This window comes from Lepidochelys kempii, chromosome 3 (assembly GCF_965140265.1).
Source record: "Lepidochelys kempii isolate rLepKem1 chromosome 3, rLepKem1.hap2, whole genome shotgun sequence".
Taxonomy (NCBI): Eukaryota; Metazoa; Chordata; order Testudines; family Cheloniidae; genus Lepidochelys; species Lepidochelys kempii.
This window is the reverse complement of record NC_133258.1, coordinates 40687163-40700205: the sequence shown is the minus strand read 5'-3', so window position 1 is coordinate 40700205 and position 13043 is coordinate 40687163. Positions and strand designations below refer to the sequence as shown.

The 13043-nt window shown below is 41.6% G+C and overlaps 1 protein-coding gene across 1 annotated transcript in view; it reads right to left on the bottom strand.

Moving 5' to 3' along the window:
• MYOM2 (myomesin 2) overlaps positions 1-13043 on the bottom strand; it is a 174925-nt gene that overhangs the window by 96438 nt on the left and 65444 nt on the right. Inside the window, exons 3-4 of the mRNA XM_073336199.1 lie at positions 1649-1782; positions 315-437 (exon numbers count right to left, since the gene is read on the bottom strand). Of these exons, the coding sequence (XP_073192300.1) occupies positions 315-437; positions 1649-1755 (230 nt within the window). The 5' untranslated portion in view covers positions 1756-1782. The remainder of the gene's footprint in view (positions 1-314; positions 438-1648; positions 1783-13043) is intronic.

Genomic DNA, 13043 nt, shown 5'->3' with positions numbered 1-13043 from the left:
AGGCTCCCACCTTGTTGACAGCTCTGTCAGTGAACCTACTTTGCCACCTTGCTACCTTTCAGAGGTTCCTGGGTAGCTTTTTGTCAACAGTCATGAAAACGTGTGACTGTCTTGTTACTGAACTGCAAATTTAGTGCTGTGTCTTACAATAAACTTTCATGGTGAATTCCTGGTTCCACTGAGGACAGTGGAAATTTTGACCTTGACTTCAACAATGCCAGGAATTTTCCCTTAGAGTATACTGACAAAAAAAAGTGTCTGTTCCATGGCATTTGACCCAACAAAGTGATTTAAAGGCGCCAATGCAAGTTTACCTTTTCCTGTATTCTTGTGACTCTTCTTCGGCTGAGGTGTGCAACCTCCTGGCACAGAGCCTACATGTAGTTCTTTCTGTACTGGCAGAGGACTTAAAAGAAGCTGCCTGTCTAGAAGCGACCCTTCCAAACAAAAAGAAATTACTGTAAAATGGCTATACGGATAAAGCATGGAATTACAAAGTTCAAAGAAATTATATTCAAGCAGCTAAATGGAACTGTGCGGTGTTGTGTGAGAAACTTACACTTTAAGCTACACATGGGGTCTCACACACTGAAGTTGGGTTACATTCACTCCCATGCATCCTTAGTATCTAATGCCTAGTAGTGTTATCATCTCAGTGGAGGCTGTCAGCCCTTTTATGTAATTTAATACAGTGTCTTTATTCACTGTGCCCATCCCAAACTCTGACCATATTGCACAATTTTATAAAAACAATTTCAGTAAAATATCAGGGCCAATAAGCCCTCCTATGAAACATCCAACAGAGAGCATAGGCCTCCTACAGTATCTTCCTACCTCTAAACAACTCCCAACCCCACTTTTCTAACCCTTCATGCTAGTCTTGTGGCATGTTCTGAAGGCCACCAAATGGCCTGATTAACCAGGGAATGAAATGTATTCCAGGAGCATGTACCCCTTACAGTGAACACTCTTACAGTAGCCCCCCTTCCATTTATAGCAGGTGGGGCCAATCAACTCAAGCATCTCAGATGATCTGAAGTGCTGCAGTAACACCCTGGGAGAAAGGTGATCTCAGGTAGCCCTAGCAACAGAACTTGAGGCATATGGTTCCTTGAACCCATGGGTAAGAAAAGGCATTTTGAACATGGGAGAAATTGTAACTTGGTATAAAAGGGGAAATAAGAATCCCAAGGACCACAACCTGGAATAGCCCATAATGCATGAGGCCCCCTTCAAGGCAGTGAACATCTTCAAGGAACAGATTTGGCAGGAAGAATTTTAAAAACAAAAACACAGCACCCATGCTTAGATATATGCTAGAGCAATGGTCATCCCTAAAATCAAAGAGAGTTTTTACGAGTCATTACTTTGCTTTCCGGAAGGAGTTTCCAACCTGGAAGTAATGAACAGCTATCAGGGAGCCATGACCATTCCATATTGCTAAATAGAAGAGGGTCCCAGCTAGATAGCAGGGAGATCATGGGACAGAGAATTCACAGTATGAAAAAGTATTGAGAACCATTGCTCTCCATACGTCTGAAATTCAGAACAAAGTCACTTTTTTTTCTTTTACAAAATTCTACATTTTGAAATGGATTCCTCTGCAACAAAAGCTCCTCTACACTGATGGGAAATGTGTGATACTTACTTTCTTGCTGCATATTCTTGGAGCAAGTATCTTGTCTGAATGTTGCGGTAGGACTGATCAAAGTGTTTATGCCTTCTCTGGTAAAATGGAGCTCTCTTCGATGACATGCTGCAATTTCCTCCAGGCCCCAACTCCTACAAAATAAGTAGTGGCAGTCATATTTAGCCAAGGCTTTCAACCCATTATGATGCTTTCCTGAGAATCTTACAATACTGTTATTTGCTGAAGTATTTGTGATTTTACTATGGCCTGAGCAATTCCATTTTATGAATGACAAAGTCATATCTGATTAATATAGCCACCTCAGGCTGTGATCTCACTAACTAAAGGCATGTCTACGCTACCAGCCAGATCTACGGGCAGCGATCCATCCAGCGGGGGTCAATTTATCGTGTCTAGTATAGATGCGATAAATCGACTGCTGGTCACTCTAGCATCGACTCTGGTACTCCACCTCAGTGAGAAGCGCAAGGGAAATTGATGGGAGACGCTCTCCCATCGACACACCGCAGTGAAGACACTGCAATAAGTAGATTTAAGTACGTCGACTTCAGCTACGTTATTCATATAGCTGAAGTTGCATAACTTAGATCAATCCCCCCGCACTGTAGACCAGCCCTAAGTCTGGCTGGATATGATCAGTACTTGGATGGGAGACCTCATATGACATACTTCCCACTAACTCAAAACTAAAGTAATTCCCATGCATGGAGTCAGGAAAAGCTATTGTGCTCCCAGAGGTATTATCCATTTGTATTCACTAAAAATCCAATGACACCTTTTTGAAAAAGTAGGGATGTTACCACCAGTGTCCTGGATAAATATATTTATCCAGTGTCCTGGATAAATATGCTATATTACAGATAGCATAATTATAATCTGCCTGCCTAAATTCCTCTTGCAGTTTCAGTTGGACAGGGATTCTTCACTTCCTGTTCTCCTGCCCTAAATGGTCACACAGGATTGCTGCAAGCAGCTGAACAGCTGCCACATTCCACAGTAGAGGTGGTTGCATTTCAGTGGTGAGTGGAGCAATTCCTATATATAAAGTTTGCAAAGCACTTTGGGCCAAATCCTGAGGTCCTTAGTCAGGCAAATTCCCAGTGAGGTCAGTGAGTATTTGCCTTAGTAAGGACTAGATCCCTGGAGTACAGGGGGAATGTGCCAGCCATTACATCCCTTTGTGGGGTCCAGCCTGCTCCTCCACAGTATGCTGGTCCACCTCCTTCCTGCCCCGAAGGCGTACAGAGGGACTGGGTCTTTTGTGGGCCATATGAGGTGGGGAAGAAGACTCCTTGCACCTTAGAATCATAGAATCATAGAATCATAGAATATCAGGGTTGGAAGGGACCCCAGAAGGTCATCTAGTCCAACCCCCTGCTCAAAGCAGGACCAATTCCCAGTTAAATCATCCCAGCCAGGGCTTTGTCAAGCCTGACCTTAAAAACCTCTAAGGAAGGAGATTCTACCACCTCCCTAGGTAACGCATTCCAGTGTTTCACCACCCTCTTAGTGAAAAAGTTTTTCCTAATATCCAATCTAAACCTCCCCCACTGCAACTTGAGACCATTACTCCTCGTTCTGTCATCTGCTACCATTGAGAACAGTCTAGAGCCATCCTCTTTGGAACCCCCTTTCAGGTAGTTGAAAGCAGCTATCAAATCCCCCCTCATTCTTCTCTTCTGCAGGCTAAACAATCCCAGCTCCCTCAGCCTCTCCTCATAACTCATGTGTTCCAGTCCCCTAATCATTTTTGTTGCCCTTCGCTGGACTCTCTCCAATTTATCCACATCCTTCTTGAAGTGTGGGGCCCAAAACTGGACACAGTACTCCAGATGAGGCCTCACCAATGTCGAATAGAGGGGAACGATCACGTCCCTCGATCTGCTCGCTATGCCCCTACTTATACATCCCAAAATGCCATTGGCCTTCTTGGCAACAAGGGCACACTGCTGACTCATATCCAGCTTCTCGTCCACTGTCACCCCTAGGTCCTTTTCTGCAGAACTGCTGCCTAGCCATTCGGTCCCTAGTCTGTAGCTGTGCATTGGGTTCTTCCGTCCTAAGTGCAGGACCCTGCACTTATCCTTATTGAACCTCATCAGATTCCTTTTGGCCCAATCTTCCAATTGGTCTAGGTCCTTCTGTATCCTATCCCTCCCCTCCAGCGTATCTACCACTCCTCCCAGTTTAGTATCATCCGCAAATTTGCTGAGAGTGCAATCCACACCATCCTCCAGATCATTTATGAAGATATTGAATAAAACCGGCCCCAGGACCGACCCCTGGGGCACTCCACTTGATACCGGCTGCCAACTAGACATGGAGCCATTGATCACTACCCGTTGAGCCCGACAATTTAGCCAGCTTTCTACCCACCTTATGGTGCATTCATCCAGCCCATACTTCCTTAACTTGCTGACAAGAATACTATGGGAGACCGTGTCAAAAGCTTTGCTAAAGTCAAGAAACCTTCCTCATCTTCACTGTGCCCACACCAGGACCAGCAAATTCTGTCCCCAGGTATGGTCCTCAGGTTTCCACCTATCATAATCAATTATTTTCCCCAACTTCAAGAAGATCTAACAAGTAGCCATTATTACTGCGTATATAGAGTACAAAACTCAAAGGAGGTCAAATAGAAATAGATGCATCTTGTAAACTCCTTCAGATACTCGCATCAAAATAACTTCTTATTTAAATCAAAGGCAGTGGTAGGGACATATTTTAATCCATGTTCTGTTTCACATTGTAGATCAGGAAATGTATCAACTATCGGGCAAAGCTATATTTTAGAACTGAAATGAATAATACATCTATTCAACTTAACTGGATATTATATCTCAAGAAAAATACAGGAGTCCTGTAACTTAGAGCAAGCCAAAAATAAAATGAAAATCACAATTAAAAACAAAAACAAATGTTAGTTTCATTTTTTTTAATTTTTTCACACAAAATGCATTAATATAAATATTTGTTGAAAACATTTGTTTCTCTTTTTTCATTTTAAACAAAATGATTTTGATTTTGCCAGTTTCAATACATGGTAAGATTGTTTTTAATTATTTCAAATTTGTAAAAATTCATGTGCAAAAATGTCTTAGTTTGAAAATGGAAAATAAATGGTAAACAAAAATTTGATAACATTTTTATAAAAAATTGACACTTATGAAAATTTTCAAGCAGCTCTAATAATACCTTGTTTAAGTATTTTTATTTTTATTTTATTCATTCATTCATTTGTTGAAGAAATCATTATAACTGTTTAATTGCAGCAACAAAGTCTTGGAAAAATAGAATTAGAATTCTCAGGTAGCATATGAGCTTTTCCGGAAGCAAAGGATAAAAGGAGTCCGTCCTGCAGTTCTTACTCTAGTAAGTCTCTGATTGATGTCTCTAGCTCTTTTTACAATTAGTTTCTACAGAGACATGTAGGTGCAAACAAACAAGCTCCTGGATCCCCTCACTTCCACTATTGACACAGCTGTGTTAAGATCAACCTGTGTTTGCTTTCAGGCTACATTTGTCCAATTAAGCTATTTTGTGAATATCCCCACATGCTCTTTGTCATGCACCCAATCCTGCATCCTTTCTGTCAGGGTCAGGCAGTGGGCAGCTTGTGTGCACCAGTCAGTTATCAAGATGTGGTCAGGAAATAAGCAGCAGGATCAGGGTGAAACCTGGTCAGGATACCAGGCACCAAGTTGCAGGTGGGAGGCAAGTGGCAGAGTTGGGATTGAGCCAGGTCAGGATACCAGGGAGTCAGGGCCAGGCACAAGATTACAGACAGCAGAAAAGTCGCAGAATCAGGGACAAATCAGGGTCAGAAGCCAGAGTCTAAGCACAGTCTAAGTCACAGCAAGGCAAGGTTTGGAGCAGAAGCAAGCAGCTAGTCTGTATCATTCCTCAGACAGCTGCCCATGATGGCTTCCTGGTTTATATACCAACATGAGCCAATCAGTGGCCTGCAGAAGGCTGCCACTTACATCCTGCTGGGCAGTACTTCCTGGAGGGTCTAGTTTCACAGGATCCTCCAGCAGAACATAGCCTAAGCTTCCAATGGTGATGCAGAAGCATTGGTGGCCCAGAACCCACATGGTCCCAGATTCTTATACTTTCTATGCATGTAACTCCTACTGAGACCAAATGTACGTCAGCAGAATCAGATGCATGTGGCTGGTGGATCAGGTTTTGCTACTTTGAAGTTCATAATTCTCTTCTAAAAACAAAATTAACTTTTCAGAGAAGTGTATCTCTTTCCCTTTATTCCAAATGGCTCAATTCCTAGACTTCCTCATAATTAGGGTTCAGACATTCTAAAGTGTTTGTCCAAACTTTATATAGAATATAAACACAAATGGCCAACCAGCTCGAATGCAGATCCTCACTATAAGTAATTAAGAGGACATGTGAGCAGCCAGACTTATTTAGCCTTCTGTTAACACAGAGGGAAGCTGTTGCCTGGCACCAGTTCGAAATGTAATATCATTAGGTACAATGCTTGTGAAGTATATGCTTAATACTCAGAAGTGCTGCAAAGTCAGTCCTTTTATCTGGGGTAGGGGGAGGGTGAAATCCTAGCCCCATTAAAGTCAAGAGCAAAACTCCCATTGCCTTCAATAGGGTCAGGATTAACCCCAGGTATTATGGGGTGGATATGAGATGGGAGATGCTGTGTTCTCTGTGAGAAGTCTTTTCTCGGGTCTGCTCCTGTTTATCTATTGTGATACATTGTGTTTATGACATTTTATTTTTCTGAGATGGATGGATTTTGCCAGGTTGCCTGGGACAGAGCTAGATAACACGATATGTGGGTAAGAATCTGGCCTCACTGAAGTCAATAGGAGTATTGCCATTGATTTCAGTAATCCAGGATGTCACCCATGGGGCTTAATATACTAGTAGCAGACTGGAGACCAGGCTCCACTAGTTCTCCCATCCATGCAGCTGAACCAGTGTTAGTAGCAGAGGGAATTGTTTACACAAAACCCTAGTGTAGCCACCCCAAAAGTTATCGTCAAATTAAAGACTGTCAATTCAATTCAACAGTTACAGATAGCAAAGCCTACAGTTTCTTTGCTTAGTCCTTGGTCCTAGCTAGGAGAAACTCCCCTTAAAGTCATGGCAGTCAGGGAGTATTGAAGAGTCAAAATTTCAGAATTTGGCATCCAAGGCCATACCCTACTTGTGATATTTGACTCCCACATATGTTAAGGAGAGTTCCTCCCATGGAGCCAACATACAATATGACCTAATGGTCAAACACTGCCCTTGAATCTCAGCTACACAGCTCCCATTAACGTCACAAGGAATTCTACATGAAGAGCTGGAGTTCTAGGGTAGTATCTGGGCCCCATTCTGCCCTCTTTCTTCATATGGAACTCCCATTGGTATAACTGGTCAATTGGTTATTGTTAATTTTAAATATATATTATATATATATTTCTGTCACAGTAGCTCCCATGGTCTCCAATCAAGATCAGGACTCCATTGCACTAGGCACTGTACAAACACAAAGACATGGTCCCTGCCCAGAAGATTAGAGACTCTAAATAAAATATAAAACAGTTTAATTCATACTTCTATTTAGCAGAGTAATTAGATTATTCAAGTCAGTTAGAGAGGGTCACACGTGAATATTTACTTGTGTTATCTATGCAATATACGGTAGTCAGTCACAAGTAGAATGAAGGCAGAGTTCAGGGGTCAGGCTATACACAGACTCATTACACAATAATAACATTTGGAGTACAAAAGCAGCTTATCAAGAACTGCGGGACAGTACCTTCAAAAAGTGGGTGCATTTGTGGCAAAGGAGGTGGGGTTAGATGTAACCCTAGCTAGTCAGATGAATGATTTCATTTAAGATTAAAGTACCAGTAGTAACTCTAATAAGCTCATAAACACAGCCCCTGGGCACTGGCCCTCCCGCAATAAACTGGTCAGTAGGATTATCGACTGCTGTGAGATGGAGAATATGATTGTGCTCCCCATAGACAACTTGCGTTCCCATGACAACTTGCATTCCACCACCTCTACCATACATTTCATCTATCTTAACTGCCTTGCAGATTTGCATCTTTTCCCCATTGCCAAGTCTGCACCACACAGTATGTACTTTCTCTGCTCGTCTCTGCCCTTGTCTGGCTGCAAAAGTGCAAAGAGTGATTGACAAGCTCTTGCCTGCTCTGACTGAACCCTACCTGGGTATGCTAGCTGAAAGATCAGTATAGCCTGCTCCTTTGCTTCTGCACATATCCTTTTTCTTACTTTTCTGTAGGAATCTCACGGCTTCCACATATTTTGCAGCATATGCCTCTACTCATATTTTTCCATACACTAGCTGCTGTCCAATGCCTGCTGTGATTACACTAATGATTACACTATTTTATTTTATCACTTAATGAAGAGTAAAATATGCTCTGTTTTGGGTCCTCTGTTTTTCCTCTTTACACCCCATTATGTGTAACTGTTAGAGCACTAGAATATCTTTAATTCCCAGTTGCCTGTACTATCTTGTAAAAGATGGAAGAAAAGAAACTCCCAGCTGCCACTTAATTCAAATGCCCGTATTCCGGAAGTACCCTAAGACCTCAGACAGAACACATCAAGTAATTTTCAGATGGCTACATTGGTCTCTTAGAAATTCCTATACAAAGACACATTCTCTCACAGTTTAATATGTAGGACTCACATGAATGCCTATGGAAGTCTTGTGTAAAGATCAAGGGTCATCTGTGGCTCTCAAATATCAGTCAGGAGATAATTAATCAGGATGGAATTGAATTTATGGGATCTGATGTTACTTTCCCTTTTTTATTTGTGAAACTACTTAAATGCTGAAGTTTCTGTGTAAATACTAGTGTATTCAAGAGCCAAACACAGAGTTCTCAAACTGAAAAAATGTTTAGGACTAGATTATGCAAATTGCACATAGTCCCCAATAAGGAGAGATATGGAGGCAGTTTGGCTCAGACAGGCAAGATCCTCCTGGACCTTCCTAGTATCGAGGGAGGCTTTGCACACTGCTTCACCCCTTCATTGGTGCATATGCTCCCCTGTGCAGCCATCCAGCTGTGCTTGCCAGCACAGAAGTAGGAGGTGGAGCCATGGCCCTGCCTCCTGGACACCCCTCCTCACCCTCTTAGGGCACCCTCCTGAAGGGCACCATGAACCTTCAGGGGAGTAGGGAGGGAACCATTCTTGTATGTCCATGACTGTAAGAACTGTAATTCTGCCTGGTCCTTATGTGGGCTATATAGGGGTGAAGGCTCCTTTTTTAACTCTTTCCACAGTGTCCATATGTAATATCCACTCAGAATCTGGCCCAGACAGGGTACATACACTGATTAACTTTTCTCCAGAAGATTTTAAATGTTCAAAGCAAAAAAAATGATTTTATAAACATTTTGTTCTGATTTTTAGAACGAGTCCAAAGTCACTAAAACTGCTTACACAAGAGCTGCATTTGGCCCAATAAATATAATCCACATGTCACGAAATGTAATCATCCTAACTTTCCACATACAAAAGTAGTTTGCAACAGACTCTCTGTAAAGTATGGAGATTCCCAGTCACATTGTAAATGCACCCTGTCCTTTTAACTGGAAGACAAAGAATGTGAAACAGTGAGATAGTGAAAGTGAGTCACTGCCAAGCATTCCAACATCCATTATCCTTCATTACAACACTTTCATTGGCTCTTATGTGTAATCATCCAATTCCACTATCTCTTTCTAGCAGGCATAATTTCAATAGCATGAGTGCAATTCCAAAAGCTCTATCAGAGGTATTTAGCTGGAATTTTCTGGAGGATCAAAACACGTCAAGGAACACAAAGCAATAACAATCAGAAATCTATTTTTTTAAGAAAGGTACTTGAAAATATAACGGACAAAAATAGACTAGTTTTAGAATAGCAGCCATGTTAGTCTGTATCCACAAAAAGAACAGGAGTACTTGTGGCACCTTAGAGACTAACACATTTATTAGAGCATAAGCTTTTGTGGGCTACAACCCACTTCATCAGATGCGTAGAATGGAACATTTAGTAAGAAGATATATATATTAAGTTTATATTCAAGATTAAATTATTTTTTCTTCTTTTTTTAAGTAAATACAGAAGAAAGAGGAACTCTGTATTTGGAATAAGGAAGGCATATGTACCCACCTGCCTTGAGTTTGTATTTATGTAGAAAGATAATGATGAAAATACAATAATATCCATTAAAGTAAAATTAATGAACAGAATAATGCCATGCAATATTTTCCCCTCCTTTTGTCATTTTTCTTTTATTTGTAAATGTATATTATGCCTTTTTATTTTTTTCCCCAATACGGTTCATATATTTTGTACAGAAAAGTATATAACATTTTTCTATCATCATTCCTGTTGATTCTGAATTTTTTAAAAAAATGGAAACATACTTACCTAGGGAGAAATAAAAATTGCACAGCTGAGAGGACGAACAGCCTCACTCAGCTTAGCAGGCTCTGGCTGAGGAAAACAAAAATAATTTCTCTCTCTAAAGAGAGGCTACTACCCCTTCCCGCCCATTTATGGGCAGATGTGTTGCTATATATAGAATCAACTGATTGGTTCTCCCAAGAGTGAGGTCAGTCTAATAGGCGTGAAAGTGTAATTTAGAGGGAAAAAATCTGCAGTGTTATTTTTTTTTAATATTATTTTTTGAGCTGGGAACAGATCTCTCTCCTAAAAAGAGCAAATGTTGACCTAAAGATAAGGATTTCCCCACAGGGTCATGTTCTGTGTGAAAGTGATCCAAGTCAAGGATAAGAAAACAATTTAAAAATCTCATTTTTTGTGTGTAGGTGAAACTTAACAAGAATGACTTCAAAGGCCAGTGAGGAGCCATATACTTTAAAGTCTTATTAGTGGAGACATAAGATCCTCCTGGTGCCTTGAGCTGTAAATTGAGCCTCCCCAATGCCTCCTTAAGGGCTGCTTGGATTATAAAAAACATTGTCGCCATATGTTAAGCCATGTCAACTATATTAAAAAAGCCTTGTTAACATGGGAAGAAAGAAAGAGTCCAGCTCCTACTCACTTACCTCCAAAATCTTAATCATCAATCAGTTAGCTTGCTGGTTAAAAAGAGAGGTGTTTCTGCCTACTGTATACACAGTATGTAACTTATAAGGAATGTGCATGTATATGATATGTGAGTGTATATAGAGGCAGAAAAAATACACACACAAAGGGCATTATCTTGGGAGGTCATGAGTGCCCCTATTTCCTACTGATTACAATGGAAGTTGGATGTCCTCTGTACCTCACAGGATTGGGGCCAGACATTTATTAAGTGAAGGATTAATTGTTACCAGATTTATATGAAGACAACAAGATAGCACCCCCATTCACATGTTAAGGAGTGGACTCAAGACACAACTGGGTGAATGACAATATAAATGCATCAAGAGTTTCTGGTGCCTGGCATAACAAACTACATGAATGATGCTTCTTGTAAATCAAATTGTGTGTGCGTGTGTGTGTGTGTGTGTGTAAAAGGCCTATTAAATCCTTTTATTAAATGAATATAATTAAATGCACAACGTTCCCTTAAGTTCACAATACTCCCAGAAATTTCCTATAGAGTTCTGGCAAAGGATCTATCCCACGCTTCTAGCCACTCTGCCCCACTTTGAGTGCTGCCACCCTTTTACTATAGGCCTCTTCCCTCATAGCATTCTCCCTTCTCTGCATCTTGCCAGCCCACTACTTCTCCTGTGATGACAGGTTTCATAATCACTTGAAAGCCCTGCCCATGTCACTGGACCACTTTACTGGTTCTGAGCCATGTTGGCAAAACTGGATGAGCACACCCATACTTGCACTTTGGATTAGAGCTTCTGACCCATTGCCTGGAAGGGCAGTGACTTATGGTAGTCCAGATAATGTTTGCCGTGTGCACCAGGCTTAAGCACAATTTGGTACCCTGCTTTTCCAACTGTTTTAATGATAAGTTCCTTTTTTTTAGTATGGATAGGGCTATATGCAGCTATTTCATCTTTTAATTACTGATCAGAGAAATAAGGGTGTGCTAGATTGTACCTTTAAGTACTTACCTGTTGTCATAAATATAAAGGGAAGGGTAAACCCCTTTAAAATCCCTCCTGGCCAGAGGAAAAATCCTCTCACCTGTAAAGGGTTAAGAAGCTAAAGGTAACCTCGCTGGCACCTGTCCAAAATGACCAATGAGGAGACAAGATACTTTCAAAAGCTGGGAGGAGGGAGAGAAACAAAGGGTCTGTGTCTCTCTGTCGGTATGCTGCTTTGCCGGGGATAGAAGAGGAATGGAGTCTTAGAACTTTTAGTAAGTAATCTAGCTAGGTATGCGTTAGATTATGATTTCTTTAAATGGCTGAGAAAAGAATTGTGCTGAATAGAATGACTATTTCTGTCTGTGTGTCTTTTTTGTAACTTAAGGTTTTGCCTAGAGGGATTCTCTATGTTTTGAATCTAATTACCCTGTAAGGTACCTACCATCCTGATTTTACAGGGGTGATTCCTTTACTCCTATTTACTTCTATTTCTATTAAAAGTCTTCTTGTAAGAAAACTGAATGCTTTTTCATTGTTCTCAGATCCAAGGGTTTGGGTCTGTGGTCACCTATGCAAATTGGTGAGGATTTTTACCAAACCTTTCCCAGGAATTGGGGTGCAAGGGTTGGGAGGATTTTGGGGGGAAAGACGTGTCCAAACTACGTTTCCCAGTAAACCCAGTTAGAGTTTGGTGGTGGCAGTGGTTATTCCAAGGACAACAGATAAAATTAATTTGTACCTTGGGGAAGTTTTAACCTAAGCTGGTAAAAGTAAGCTTAGGAGGTATTCATGCAGGTTCCCACATCTGTACCCTAGAGTTCAGAGTGGGGGAGGAACTTTGACACCTGTGTAGGGTTGGTCCAAACATGTGCTGTCCCAAAGGAAGCCCTGACACCAAATGCACATCATGAGCCTAATCCTTCCCCAAGGATGGTGCAACTTGTTCCCTGTGTTGCCAGCCAGCTCCCTGGGTCAGTATGATAGGGGTGCTGGTTTATAACTCACCTCCCCACATTTCCCTGTCATCTTTATGGTGATATGCATCCACACAGGGCCTATGAATAAGGGTAGGATTCTTTCACAGAGGTCACGGATTCTGGGACTTTCCAGGACTTCTTCTGGGGCAGAGCTGGAGCAACTGTCAGCCCTGGGCTGCCAGAGCAGCAACCCCCAAGGCTGGAGCAGCAACCAGGGTTGGGTTAGCCCCTACTGCAGGAGCAGCAGCGGAACTGGAACAACTGCCAGAGGTCAGCCCCCAGCAGTGCTCTGACTATCACTCCCACTCCCCAGGGTATTTTTAGTAAAAGTCAGAGACAGGTTGTAGGCTTCCATG